Raw genomic sequence first — 14,600 nt, 5'->3', positions numbered from 1 at the left:
TGACTTTGGATAAAAGCAAGACACAGACAGAAGGAATATGTGAATAAGTGAGTATCTTGAGCAAATGTGCAACAGGCATTAGTTTGTAAAGTTTGTAGATGTCTATTGACTCGATTGGCCTTTTCACAGAATCAGAAGGCTAGGTCCCTCACCTGGCCTCCATAAGTTCTCTGATTGAGGCCACGGTGGGTCCAGACCCCAGGTGGTTGTAGTACGGCCCCTCGTCCTTCTCCAGGATCTGTTCTGTGGGAAAAATGTAGAAAAAAAAAGTAAGAAAAAAAAGTTGCAGAATTTTGAGTGGGAATGTCATCCAGTATCAGACTATGCTTCCCCACCCAAAAATACCAGAGTCTTTCCCAATTCAGACCACATGTGTCTTGTGTAGCTGTCAACATCAGAGCATGAAAACCAACCAGGCACACCCTGGGGCATTTGGCTACCACATTTTCATAAGGTCTCCAGACAGTGAGTATTCGAGAGAAAAAAAAAAACATTTAAAAGGGATTTAAGTGACTTTGTGTGCATGTGTGTGAGAATATGGGAGTCTCTGTGATGTGTGTGTGTGTGAGAGTGTGAGGCAGAAAGAATGAGAGAAATGGGGGAGGGCGGGTGGAGAGAGCGGGAGGGCAAGAAATGGAAGGCTTGCCGAGCTTCAAGGCAATCTAAGGTCACATTCTACAAGGAAAGCTGGAGGCGGAGCCAAAGCAGGAAATGACTCGTGGGAGTGTCCTCCATAAATTCCTGTGTGAAAATGAAGGAAAGGCTTGTAGTGGATGCCTCTCTGCTTGCTCAGCAGAACGGTGCACTGAGAAAGCCTGTGACATAGGGGGAGAGAGAGCGGGAGAGAAATACTGTGCTAACGAGAGATAGAGTGACAAGGAGGGAAGGGAGGAGAGAGGGTGAGAAATAGCATGTGTGTGAGTGGAGTCGGCTTACACACACTGTTTTTTCGTGCTCTGTTGACAGTGGGGTGTGTAGCTAGGGCTTCACTATGGAGACCTCTTGTCTGGTGGCCTCTCTCTTGACAACAGGAGAGAGCCAACAAGTGTCCTCGGCAGCCGGCTAATGGCAGGTGAGCACACAGCGCAGTGTTTGGAAATAAAATACTAGTATTCTAGAAAAGTTACTTGAGATGTAGAACTATGTTACGTTGTTTTGTGTGTTAAACTGTGTACAATGCATATGCAAATAAATAATAAAAAAAAAAAACGATCTATACAAAAGCCCTCCAGTTGTTGCTTTGTGGTAAAGCTGCCAACTGTATGAGCACTGAAGAGTTCAGGCAATTTACAGACAAATGCCAGTGCTTTGTTCTTGAGAGCAAGTAACAACCCCACTTCCATCATGCTAGTGTGTGTGCATGTGTGTGTGTGTGTGTTTGTGTGTGTGAGTGCGTGCATGTGTGTAAGGCAGATCTCCCAGAGGAGCCTCCTGTCAGCCTTGGAGATTGGCTGACTGTAAAATAAAGACAGAGTGCTCCATTCTGCGGCCCCTGTCTGACTGCCTGGCCCACAGGATACAATGGAGTCCTTCTGTTGGGCCTATTGTTCCCCATGTCCTCCCCTCAGCGCCTTGCACTGTGAGCTGACTGCAGACCAGGCTGCAGGCCCCGGCAGAGCACATACATTCTCAGACACACACGCCTGACTGCCCGGACAAATGTGCTGGAGCAGAAGTGATCCGCCGTGGTAAACGCGAAACACTTGTGGCTCGCATGAAAAGGTAACCATGCCTTGGGGCTTTTAAGTGAAATGGGATATTAATCGGTATTGTGATTATGGTTGGGCACATGGAGCATTATAAAATTACTTTCAGATAAAAATGAGATTGTGTGCATGGGCGTGCTTTATCTCAACTTGGGTGTTACACAAACAGAGACTGTATCTGGTATGGGCTGGTGATATTTGGCTCAGAGTGATGTAGGCAGGAAGGCTGCTTGAGCACAAACCGCCTGCCATTAAAAATCACTCTTGGCCAAATGGACAAACACTGAGTTGCAGTGCAATGATCCACCTCAACTACTCTGCCCAGAAAGATCAATTGACGCAAAATTGACGCTTAAAAATAATATCAACTTATTTCCAATTAAAGCTGTGTGTGTAGTATTGAGTTGTAAGAAAATGAATTCATTTTTATTTTATTTATCACTTACCCACGCAGTCACAAAGGGGAAACTCAGCCTGGGAATCCTTGGCAGGGGTGTCCAGCAGATTTTTTGTAGGGGTGTCAAGGTAGCGCAGCGGTGACTCCAGGAAGCCGTTTAGTGAGGGTGTCATGGGGAGGCCATCCTTCGTGGGGGTGTCGTCCTCCCAATTGGGGGTGTAACAACTGGTGGTTGTGGAGAGCACCGTCACGCCTCCGGATGACTCGATCTTCATGCGTTTGGATGCTGGGGAGCCAGGTGTGGCGAAGGGATCCTGGAGCCTTTGGCACTGCTGCTGCTCCAGAAGAGCTTCATGGGAAATGGACACCGGAGGATCTGTGGACAAGGGGAGCTCACCCTGCTGACTTATCTGGCTCACAGCAGAGGGCTGGGTGGAAGCTGGAGGAGCTCCTTCACTTGCAACACTAGCTTCTGTCTGCTTTCCCACCTCCATGGCCAGTTGGCCATCTGAAAGGGCCCCCGGGAAGATGTTGGGCTGCTCTGCAGGTGGTGACGTGGGTTTAGCTTGCCCTGAGTTAGCATCTTGTTGGGGTTCCATTGCCTCTGGCTGACCAGAACCTTCCGGTTGGATCTGGGCGTGAGGACCATTGGGGGTGGTGGCTGATGGGGCGTCTGAGGCAGCAGCGGAAGCGGATGAGGTGGTCTCCCCGAACTCTTCCTCAAACTGGCGGATCAGATCCTCAAACTTGGGGTCGAGCGAACTGAGACCTGTGAGGAGAGGTGTGGGCTGAGCTGCAGAGGTCTGAGGTGTAGAGGTGCTGGAGGTGAGCGCACCTGATGCGGGCCCACCGGAGGAGCCTGAAGTCGCCGAATCTTCTTGTGGTGCAGGCAGGGCGACAGGAAGCGGGACGGACACGGGTGGGGTGTTTCCAGGGACACTGGAAGCCGAGGAGGGAACACTACAAATGTTCAAAATGGATTCCTGAGATTGAGCTGAGGGCACGGTAGCCACAACAGCCTGAGAGGGGTTATAGAAGGGCAGAGACGGGAGAGAACCTGCCTCCTTGCCAGGCAGAAACTGAGCGGCCTGGGCTTGGGCCTTTGCCATAGCCTTTTGTAAGACTATCTGGTTCTGTGGCAGGAAGGTGGGCTGTGAAGCTTTCTGCTTTACTTTCTTAATGACAATCGGTTTGGGTTTGGGCAAAGGGGGACCCAACTTGAGGTGCGGGGAGCTCTGGGGGGTCTTCTTCTTAGGCTCTTTTGGCTCCTGCTTGATGGGCATCATGGGCATGTCGGGCCCCATCTGGGGCCACCACTTGCGCAGATTCTGGCACATCATGGGGGCCCTCTGGCTGGGAGACAGGGGGTTGGAGAAGAGGTTTCGCTTGTGGTGAAGGTGCTGTTGAAGTGCTGCCTGAGTTGAGTGCCTGATGGACAGGGGGTTGGGGGAAAGAGGGGACGGGGGGTACTGCTGCTGGAGCTGCTGGAACTGCTGGCCGTTCATCATTCCATACCGCCCCATGGCCGAGCTCAGATACTCGCCATTGTCCACTTCCTGCTTGATATTGGGTGTTCTCACATGTGGGCCACCTTTTTCGTTGGGCAGGAGCTGGGGGGGAGGGAACCTGAAGCCAGCATTTGTGTACTTCCCACTGGCATCTCCCAGCAGCTGCTTCAGCTCGGACATGGGGTCACCGCTGCCTTGGGGTGGATGAGGGTATCGAGGCTGGGAGTCGACGTTCATCCCCATCCAAGGGGTCATGGGGGAACTCTTCCCGCAACTTCCCAGAGGACCCTGCTGCCACTGCTGGGGTAGAGGGCTTCTGGTGCCGTCCTGGGGATGTGGACCAGGGAAGGGCGAGACTGAGGGCGAGTACGGGGAGGGATGGTGAGGCATCATGCGGGGTGCAGGGGCCTCCCCCTGAGAACGGGGCCTGTGCTGCTCCCAGGGATGGGAGTCCTGCTGTGGGTCCACTCCAGGAGGGACAGACTGCTGTGGCATCGGAGAGGAGGAGGAAGAAGACATGTGTGCTGGAGATGATAGCACTAGCCTGTTCCCATGTTGTGGATGCGAGGACAGGTGGTGGGGTGTGTAATGCTGGGGGTGATTTGTGGCGGATGCTTCTGCAGGAGGGATCACTGTTTGCGGGATGGTGGCAGACAGCTGGGTGAGAGCCTCCAGGGCAATGGCCGTCTCCAGGCTGATGTTCTTCTCTTTAGCAATGGACAGCACACTGGGGGAACATGGGATAGGAGCAGGGGAGAACGGAATTGGGACTGGAGGCTTTTCACTGTGGGCCTGTGGAGGAGGACCCTGCTCACAGTTGGAGCTTGCACCGTTGGGTTGGTGAGGATGCTGGGAAGGCTGGTGGGGCTGAGGGTGCAAGTGGAGTGCTTCAGACATTTTGAAATGCGTCTTCCCCTGGCTGTTGGATGCTATCTTCTTCTCTAGCCACTCCAGGTAGTCGGGGCAGTCGGGCCCATCGCAGTCACAGTTCGGGGGCTTACGGCCGTGCCTGGCCTGGCTCAGGGCTGTCTGGAGAGTGTTTATGTCTTCGGGAGGGCAGCGCTCACTCTCGGCTCCCCAACCGGGAGGCCTGGCCTTGTCCACTCTGCCGGCCATCTCCTGGTTGAACTTCTCGTACAGCAGTGCAGTGCAGGGCTGGGGCTCGGGGTGGGCAGATGGTGGTAGGGGTCCAGCGCTGGCGGAGAGGGCCACCAGGTTCCTGGCATCCTCCATGTCCACGGTGCTAAGTGCTCCTCCACTCCAACAGCCCTGCTGCTGCTGCTGCTGCTGCTGCTGTTGAGCCTGCGGCTGTGTCAGGGTCAGCGACTGGGGCTGGGGGTAGGATGCTTTATCATGGCTTGTGACTCCAGCTCCCCAGGTCTGAGGCAGCTCACCTCCGGGCTTCCCTCCTCCGCTCACATCTCCCTCCTCGCAGGGGAGGTGCCTGCTCACACCATTGGTCGGTTCCTGGCTCAACACGCCTTCCACCAGGCGGTCATGGGACCCGATTTCCATCTGGCCACTTCCTCTGAGGCCATGCACTGGAGCCACCCTCGATACAGTCTGCAAATTCAGAGAGAGACATATGTGGATCAACAAACAGACATTAAGTCATTGCTTTCATTCCAGTGTCTGAACCCGTATGTGTCCTATTTGAAAGATAACACACTAAATTAACTGAACAGTCATCTCTACTCTGATGTAACATTGGTTTGGCTCACCACACCCACTCAGATGACTAATTCTGAAATAAAACAGCAGTTATTTAAATCATTCAGTGAGTTCTTCCTTGGCACTGTAAGCAAGCTACTGTGTGGTCTGCCAGTCAAAAAGTTACAATGTTCTACACTACAAATATCCTGCAGTCAAACATGCAAATCCTCTTTAAAGCTTTGACTATGCTGTATTTCCTGATTACTAAATAGTGGTGTCTATAAGTTTAAACACAGAACCAGTTTTTCTGGTTGCTGGTGCCTACTGCATACATTTGCACACAGCAATCTATTAGGGTCACCCTTTGGCGAAAGTAAAACTAAAGGTACTAGCTAACTAAAGTATATAAGTGATAGTTCGGTACATGCATGCATTGTCAAATGTATGTTCTGTACATGTATGCATTGAACCAGCCACTAATTTAGATGCAACACGTTAACACAGAGACTTTTTTTAGTGTATCAGCAATGTTGTCAGTTTCAGGGCGGTCATGAAGTTCATCCACTTCAGCTTTGTCAATACCTCTAAACCAGGCAAAGGTACTATAAATTAAAAGGGTGTGGCGAAAGATGATGGTACAGTAGACCGACTAAAAACCAACTCTCCTTTATACATTGCGAAAACATCTTTGCTACCAAGCAATTCTGCATTGCTCTGTGCCTATATACAACTAATATCTCGATCGATGAGTTACCAATGGTAACAGGGTCACTTCTCTCTCTCCCCTCTTCTGCTTCCTTGTTTGAATGATAAACAGAGCTGTTTCTGCATGCAGGTGTTTGTGTGACACTGCAGCCATTTGCAAAGAGATCACTTCAAGCAGACATTCATGAGGACCATTCACACAGATATACAGTATATTTGTAGAGTATGTCGCAAGTAGGCAACATGTGTATATGTATATCTTCATATGTGTGTAAATATCTACAACCTACTTTGAGCTGTCTACAGCTGTGGTTTCAACTAGTGGGTTGCAGAATCATTCTGAATATGTCATAGAGATATATGCAGTTTTGTGTGTGGAAAAGAATTAAACTTGCATGTTTATATAACAAGCTAATTTGATGAAGAACGTAAGGTGAAGTTTGAATCCTTAAGGCAAAAAGTAAAGCAAATAGTCCCTCGATAACAGTGTAGTAAAAAAATCTATTTAAATTCTATCTTATGTCTTAGACTTAGATGAGTTAGGCTAATGTGCTATGAATGCATGGCTAAAAGTAGGCCCTATGTTTATGTTTATATGTTTACATTTTTTGTCGCAACTTAATGACCATGGGAAACTGTGGGTCTCAAGGCCAGGCCAGTGGAGAACCACTAGTCTACTGATTACTATGAATGTAGAACAGGCTACTGAAGGTGCTAGGAGGTACCTGTTCCAACTGATCATTATTAAGCCTAAAACCTTTGTGGTTCAAACTGCCATGAACTTAATGGTCCTCCATACAAAACTGCTCTGTCTTAGCACACTTCAAAACTACCCAGCATGGCAACCTGTGACACGGTTCGTCCATGTTTGTGACCAAACCCTAATTAGCAGACAGTGAGAAATGGTCTGAGGAGGTCTCCATCTCTCTTCTTGTGGAACACATCTAGTGAAGTGACTAATTATTGGATGAGCTAGTGGCTCAGACTGTCTGAGTTCGGCTCCTGTGCCCGGTGTCGGCCCAGGATCCCATGGGGCTTTGAAAGGGGGCTGGCAGAAAACTTCAGAGGTTTGTGAGAAAGGCTCTCTCTGTGATGTCCCCAGTGTGGGTGTGAGAGTTGCCAACTACAAGTCACGGGAACTGCAATTTTGAAAGAGCCTGACCACAAAACGTGTCATACTAGTCTCCTTTCCTCTTTTCTTGTCAAAGATGACACCCATGGCTCTGTGAAAAATGAAAGCGCACACAGAACACGCGCACGGCAAAGCACTCACGTACACACAAATATGACACACACGCTGACATTCCAGTGACACTCGCACATCGACACAGGAAGTTAAACAATAGGAATCCTCCATTGCAAACTCCCTACTCGAGCGTAACATTTGGCAAACACCTGCCTGGCAGCCAGTGGCGAGCGTCTGTCTCCCTCCCCTCTCTCTACGTTCATTGCGCCCAGTCACACCTGCACGTACCTCAGCTCTGACAGGGGGTAGAGCACGTGCTCCGGCAACTATTTACGGCGTGCCAGCGCGCGCCGGTGTCTGCCAGGAGCGCATTCCCCACTCTTGTACGCTCCCTCGCTCACTACAACCAAAACATCAACACAACACGCCCAAACTGAACAGGCTGCCCGACCTGTTTGATACACACACACACACACACACACACACATACACACTCACTTCCACAAACATACACACGGCCAGAGAGTTGTGTGGCCCTTTAAGCGGTGTGCCCATCACTTTAAATAAATGCTCCAAGATTATCTGCTCCCTTATCTCAGCTCTTTTGCCCCCAGTTTGGTCGAGCGAGTATCGGCGTTGTCACTGCCGGCGGAGCGCGGCAGATGCCCCCCCGGAGGCTGACAGCACAAAGCACGGTAGAAAGAATTAGAGGAAGAAAGAGAGAAAAAGACAGGGAGGGAGACAAGAGTGCATAAAGCCTGAGAGTAGACAGCTGAAGACAAATCCACACTTAGGCACACAACAATCCCCCCAAACCCCCCCCCCCCTTCCCCCCACCTCACACACACACACACACACACACTAACACACAGACACACGCACACCACCCCTCCCCTCCCCTCCCCGTTCACTACGCTTCCCTAGTGCTCACCGGCAAACACACGTACACACACACACACAATAAGAGAAAGAGTCACATGAGACAATAAAAAGAAAACAGCTTGATCGTTGGGAACAAAAAAAAGGCATAGCCATGGTTACTTACATTAGCGTCCTGATACAGCTACTGGTGAGACAGGAGTAGGAAGGACACAAAGAGAAGTACATGGAACACGGGTTCGGGTTAGCGGAGGAAACAGAGCCACTGGCAATCTGGTGTGTGTGTTTTTTTTTCCTCTCTCTGTCTTTCAGTGCGGCACACAAGCGTAGACGCGCACGCACGCACACACACACGCACACGCTCACACATACCTCCCCCCACGCACACTTTGCTCTCCGTCTCCTCTCTCGGCTGTCGGTCTCTGCTCTCTCCTTGTTTCCTCCCTCATTATGTGTCTCTGCTCCTCCCTTCTCTCTTTTCTATATTCTTTTTCTCTCCCTCACTCATACGCTCTCAGTCTAGCTCTCCTTTCAGCCCCCACCGCTCCCTCCCTCTCCCTTCTCTCTCTCTGCCTGGTTCATTCGTGCTCCCTCCCCCCTCTCCCTCGCTCTCATTCCCCCTCCTCCTCCCACCTCTTCTCTGTGTGCAGAGCGAGAGAGGCCATTATGTGAGGCACAGTGGGCACGTACAGCGGAATGGAGGAGTGTGCAGTGAGTCAACGAGAGAGCTGGGAGAGCTGGGGGATGGACGCAAGCTGCAACCGCGGCGACGCAGCTTTCGCTGCAGCACGGGCTCCTGCTGTTTCTCTCTCTCTTTCTCTCTCCTTTTGCTCTCTCGCTCTTTCTCATAGAAAGTACATCTGATAAAGAGCTCCTTCATTTGTTTTTCTTTCCAAAATGTGCTGTTTGTTTTATTCTCCATTTAAAGGGGATTCTGTGCTGCCAGGCAGGAGCAGCTGCGGCTGAAAGACAGCTAAACGCACTGAGAATCTCACCCCAGTGAAAACAGGAAAAACAGACAGATGGAAAAAAAAAGTCGGAGGAAAAAAAGAAAGTGTCTTTAAAAAAAAAAATTAAATTTTTTTTTTTTCACTTGCGGCTTGATAGCACTCATTTTAGAAGAAATGTTTGGTTTCGTTTTAGAACATCTGTTTGACTCAAGGCTGCGACCATGTCGATGTTTTATCGCCAGCCTAGTCACTTCACTCTTTCGATAACACATAAAAAACTAAATTCATATTAAGGATATATGTAGTTCTCTTAACTCCGTTAAGACACAGGGAATCTGAGGATACAGACCTCTGTCTGCACGGTATGACTGAGGGGTTTTGGGACACCAAGGGCGACTGTGTAGCATCATCAAGCTACAGATACACTTGTTATTTGTTCGCGCTGACAGCTCAGCTCTTGGCACAGACTAAAGTAAGAGGACTAAACCTGAACGACAATGAATCTCAAAACTGTGTGTCGGACTTGATTTGGTTACTTTAGTAAACAGGAGTAGTGGGAACACGCACAACACAGCGGCGAGGATAGACATGTACTTCTCTGAGAAAAAACGCCAGAGACGGGGGAGAGATAATAAGGGATAAAACGGTGATAATCACAGCCGTTTGAAGACGTAACAGTGTCACCCCCTATTCTGACTTATTCTGTTTCTTTAGGTCGGCAGCCAGGGAGACAGGCAGAAGCTAGCGAGCCAGACGGCGAGCGAGGCAGAGGAAAGGGAAGGGTAGCGGCTCGTTGCTCTGGAGCTGAGAGGTGAAGAGCTGGGAGAGAGGGGGACCGTGGGAAGGAAATGACCGACGAGCGAGCTTTCGGACTTGGGGGGGGTTGTTTGCAGCTCTTCCAGTCTCTTTTCTTTTCAATCTTTCCGCCGCCTGGCTGTTTTTCTCTTCCTTCGTTCTGTCTCGTTTCTCTCCGTTCCATCTCTCCCTCCCGGGCTCCATCCTCCCAGGTTCTGCTCATCTTCTGCTACGTTGTCCTCGCACCCTCTCGCTACTTTTCCTACAGTTTCTCTCTCTCTCCTCGCCACCCCCAAGCCAGTGGTCAAGAGCGGCTCCTGCCTCTTTGACTCTCTCTTTCCCCGGCAGCAGTGCTGTTGTTTTTGGATCCGAACCGCTCCACTCCGCGGTGGAGGAAAGATGGGGGAAGCATGGCGCTGGCTGCTCCGAGCCGATCGCTCTCTTATTAAGACTGCTCGCTTAACAAGCGCCCGTCGCTGCCCGTTGCCTGGATTAACCTGAATAACCCCTCACATCTCCTTGTTTTTCTCTCTCTCTCTCTCTCGCTATCTTCATCTCTGTCTCACTCTCTGTTTTTGTCTTTAACAGATCTCTGTTGGTTTTCGCTGGACGCCGTAGACGCTGGCGTCTCTGTGTCCCTTCAGACCACAAGAGGCTGTGACGAGGCAGACAGAGCATATCGTAGCGGCAACGCAGTGACAGCGACAGCCCAAAGACAAAACAAGCCTTGCACGACAGGCTGAGAGATGCTCCGTCACAGACCGAGAAGGCGCCGGCAAGCGAGAGAGAGGGAAGTACAAGAAAAAAAAGACTGAGAGAGAGAGAGACGGGGAGAAGGGGAGACAGTGGTTATGACATCTCTGTTACATCATCGGCGTCCTACCAAAGCCGAAGCCGCTTGACTTGCTTGTCTTTTAAAAAGGTGGGCAGATGTGCCATACGGAAGTGTGTGAGTGTGTGGGTGTTCCCACACTTGCATACGCATGTTTATGCTGTCCACGCACACACACACGCACTCACAAAGACACACGCGCACACACACAAACTCATTCATTCACCCTCGGAGCTCTCGCCCGCGCGCCCTCCCTCTCTAGTGACACAGCGATTCTTACACAGCGAGCTTACTTAACCCTTTCATAGGCTGGCGCTACCCAATGCTGAGATTCTTGGAAAGGCGAGCAGCAGTTCGAGGGAAATGACTAGCAAAACTGACAATGCCTTACAAGCCACGTTGACCTACAAATTGCTAGCATGTTTCCACTGTACATAACTGACATAAAATACAAAGAGTCCTTAGACACAGACACAGTCTCATATATTCCACATCCCACACGACATCTAGACATGTTAAAAGATAATACTTTGGAATTCAACTCAGGTGGTTAAGTTCTTCAATTACTGGTGTTAAATTTGTATTGACAGCATTTGTAAATTTGTTACAACAGCAGTAGGACACTTGAAATTATAAAAGACAACACAAGCTGGTTACCTTGATACGCATCCCATTAGATGAAGAGAACGTCACCTAGCACGATTCATTGTAATTACTATTTGACAGAATGTCAGAGAGGACAGATGTCAGAACACGTTCATCATTATCATCATTATTTCCGATATGACCTCACATAGAATATCAAAGGATCTCCACCACGAATGGGACTCTTGAATGTGCAATCACAGTAATTGCAGTGGTGTGTCGTCTTGTGTAACCCAAACCACAAAGTAAGCAAACCCATAAGTGTGACAATCGTGTTCATTCAATGACACTACTCCGCTGCCTGGTCTTAAATACGCAGAATTACACGTCCACACAGTATTTCTCGGAGCTGTATGACAACATGCGATATCGTGAGATATATAGCCCACAACAGCACTGAGTCATCTGAGCGCTGGAGAATTAGTCAGACCCTCCTTACTCTCCCACGCTGACACAGCAAACACCGGTGTGGGTTTCAGAGTGAGCTGAGGTAACTTTCAGCACCAAGGCGAGCACACATGCAATGCCCGCAACCCACACAAAACACAAACAAGTAAGTATGGATATATAAGATGATACTGTAGAATACAGTGCAGTCTGTTTGTAGGGTAGTATGTCATATACACTACCCCTAGCCAACCTTAAGGTTATGTCCACCTGAAGGTTAAGTGCTCGAATTTTAAACGTTGTTCATCTGATAGATCTTTATCAGTGGATTCTCAGTGGAAAGGATGACGATTTCAAGGATGACTGAGTTGGGAAGTTGGGGAGTTTTGCAGTGACAGCAATGAGCGGAGGTGCGGGGGAGGGGAGCTACACATGCAATCCAATTTGATTGGGTCTTGCCTGTAAATCCAGATCAGAGAAGACTGGAAACACTGCAGCTAATCAGATCTGATCCCCTTGGAAGCCTTCTGTCCATTCCCCCAACCCCCCCAACCCATCTCTGTCCACCCCCCTTGCTGTCTGACCACTAACTCACACACATACCATGAAACCATATGATCTGACTGGCTGCTCTGTAGTTAGTCTGGCTGGAACACACGCACACTCACACTCACACACACACACTCTTACATGCCAGAGCTGTCTTGGGATAGGATCATGCTTATGCACATGCACAGGCTGTACCGACGGACAGCTACTACGGGTGCGTGCCACGCAAGGCCGTTCCAATTGGTCGGCATGGCAGCCACAGCCGTGGCCTCGCACGCTCGCACACAGATGCCGGCAGGATTAGGGTCAGCAGGTGCCTCTCTGAGTCTGAGGCAGATTATGAATGAGTCGCCCACTCAAAGGCATTTTCGGAGGCATTTATTTTGTTGTGATTTGTGTTCCTAGATGAAATCCTATTTGATCTTTCCTTGTCATTTCCTTCCATTGTGTGTTTAATGATGTGATTCACAGCCTGACTAGGATATTTATAAATTGTGAATGCCAACACATCTATGGGTACTAATTTAAACATCTCATGACTATAAACAGTCACTTTGCATCTGTTTCCCTTGTCCCTTGTAAACTCTCTATCTTTTAATCTTTCTTCTTCTTTGTCCTTCCTTCTTTCTTCCCTTCTCTTTCCTTGTCATCCTTGTCTGCTGTCCCCTCTGACCCCTCGAGGTTCATCCTTTATCAGGATGTGGGTGTCGGGTATCGCACTGTGTCTTCAACTCTTCGCCCCGTCTTTTTTTCTGACACATGGCACGTGCAAGTCAGCACGCATGGCCCCTTCCTCAGACATCCCTCACAAAAGACGGTGGGAGGGGGGAGCTCAGGATAGATGCAGCAAGATGGAGAGCGGGAGAGACGGCGAGAGAGGGAGAGAGTGATGGGGGGAGAGAAAGAGAGAGAAAAAAAGGGAGCAGAGGTGGGGTGGAGCAGGGTGGAGCCACCCTCATCATTCAATAAGGAGGCGCGTGAAAGGAAGGGAAGGGGGGAGGAGAAGGGAAAAAAAAAACATCTAAACCCCCAATTCCACCCACCCCTACCCTAAAGGAGTGCTGGTCTTTGTGAGAGAAGTTGAAAAAGAGGGAAAAGAAGAAATAAGAGTAGAGGGGAATGAGTTCATAGGGGGGGGGGGACGACGGCGCACGAGAGACTGAGGGGAGGAAAAAGGAAAAAAAGAGGAAAAGGAGAGAGGGAGAGAGAAAGCTACAAAGAACAATGGGGTGACGTGACGTCTAAAAACAGAGGCAAGATTTAGGATGACGCTGCACGAGCCAAGGTCAGATGTCACTGTCGCCCGTGCGGCACTCAATCTGATTCAGGGGCGGACATTTTGAAAAGGCACTCTGATCCACTGGCACCTCGGTGCCACTAAAATAACTGGACAGTGGCTGTCATCTATCGGTGTATCCTACTGTGGCTTAGTCCATGACAGATAGCGAGAGATAGAAAGAGAGAAAGGAGAGAGAGAAAAAGAAAGAAAGAGAGAGAGAAAGAAAGAGTGCGTCTCTGAGAGGTAGAGAGAGGCTCTGCACAGTGGCTTGTTGCCAGCGTTGTCTCTCCCAGGAGTCAGGCTAAGATTAGCTCCCCATATGTTCATCTGAAGCACAGCCATTCTTAAAGGGCCAGCGCACATTTTTAGAGACTGCAACGACCAATGCACTGCAATGGCACAACGCTCCCGTCTCTCTACTTGGGGGCACTTGGTCCACACACCTCACGTATTATCAATTAACGCTGGCCTATGTAATGACTCAGGGAAATAGAGAGCGCCGTGATGGATGACAACACAGCAGCCGGCTCCATCTGGCTGCTTTCTCCAGGGCCGTCTCTGTGGACTGTGCCTCTTAGTCCATGGCCAGGTTTTCGGTCAGTTGCGCACCAGATGTGACAGGAGAGGGGCTCTGTTTGAGTCAGAAAGAGAGCGGCGAGCCGGGGAGTGGGGAGATGGTGGTGCCGGACTACATGGCACAGCACTGAGGAGGTCTGGTCTGCGTTGCGGTGCGGTGGGTCGCGGCACTGTAGTGGAAGTGATCGTACAGGGTTGCTATCGACTGCTGTCGTGCAATGCAAGCTGGGAAGTTGCAAGTGCTGGCTAGGCTAGGCAGTGCTCATTAGGGGGCCGGCATTGAGAGCTGCTGTTGCTTAGCGGGTGGGGGCTTCCTTCATTCATTTTTCATTAACTGCGGCAGCACCGCCGGCGCCTACAGCTCGCTCATGGTATGGAGCTCAGGTACATGGTGATGCACCAGGAGCCAACGAGCATACGTCATTCGTCAAGTGGAGCTGAGACATAGTAAGTAGTGGTAGGACGAGACATGACTGTCTGATGTGAGATGTTCATTAAAATGCAGACATGACAACCCTGCTGGAGTTGTCAGGCACACAAACACTCAAGAATA

The 14,600-nt window shown here is 50.0% G+C and overlaps 1 protein-coding gene across 5 annotated transcripts in view; it reads right to left on the bottom strand.

Annotated features, from left to right (window-relative positions):
• The window catches only part of tet3 (tet methylcytosine dioxygenase 3), a 47,056-nt gene that overhangs the window by 13,517 nt on the left and 18,939 nt on the right, over nucleotides 1-14,600 (bottom strand). For 3 of the 5 annotated variants that reach the window (XM_031570409.2, XM_012815977.3, XM_031570411.2), the window contains 2 exons: nucleotides 2,153-5,174; nucleotides 153-243 (listed from right to left, as the gene is read on the bottom strand). In XM_031570409.2, the coding sequence (XP_031426269.1) occupies nucleotides 153-243; nucleotides 2,153-5,174 (3,113 nt within the window). Of the gene's footprint in view, nucleotides 1-152; nucleotides 244-2,152; nucleotides 5,175-8,200; nucleotides 8,404-11,268; nucleotides 13,338-14,600 lie in introns of those variants that run through there. The other 2 variants (XM_031570410.2, XM_012815978.3) reach the window with 2 other exon arrangements.

This window comes from Clupea harengus, chromosome 7 (assembly GCF_900700415.2).
Source record: "Clupea harengus chromosome 7, Ch_v2.0.2, whole genome shotgun sequence".
In the NCBI taxonomy this organism is placed as follows: domain Eukaryota; kingdom Metazoa; phylum Chordata; class Actinopteri; order Clupeiformes; family Clupeidae; genus Clupea; species Clupea harengus.
The sequence above is the reverse complement of the archived record's forward strand: the minus strand, read 5'-3'. Positions and strand labels throughout refer to the sequence as shown.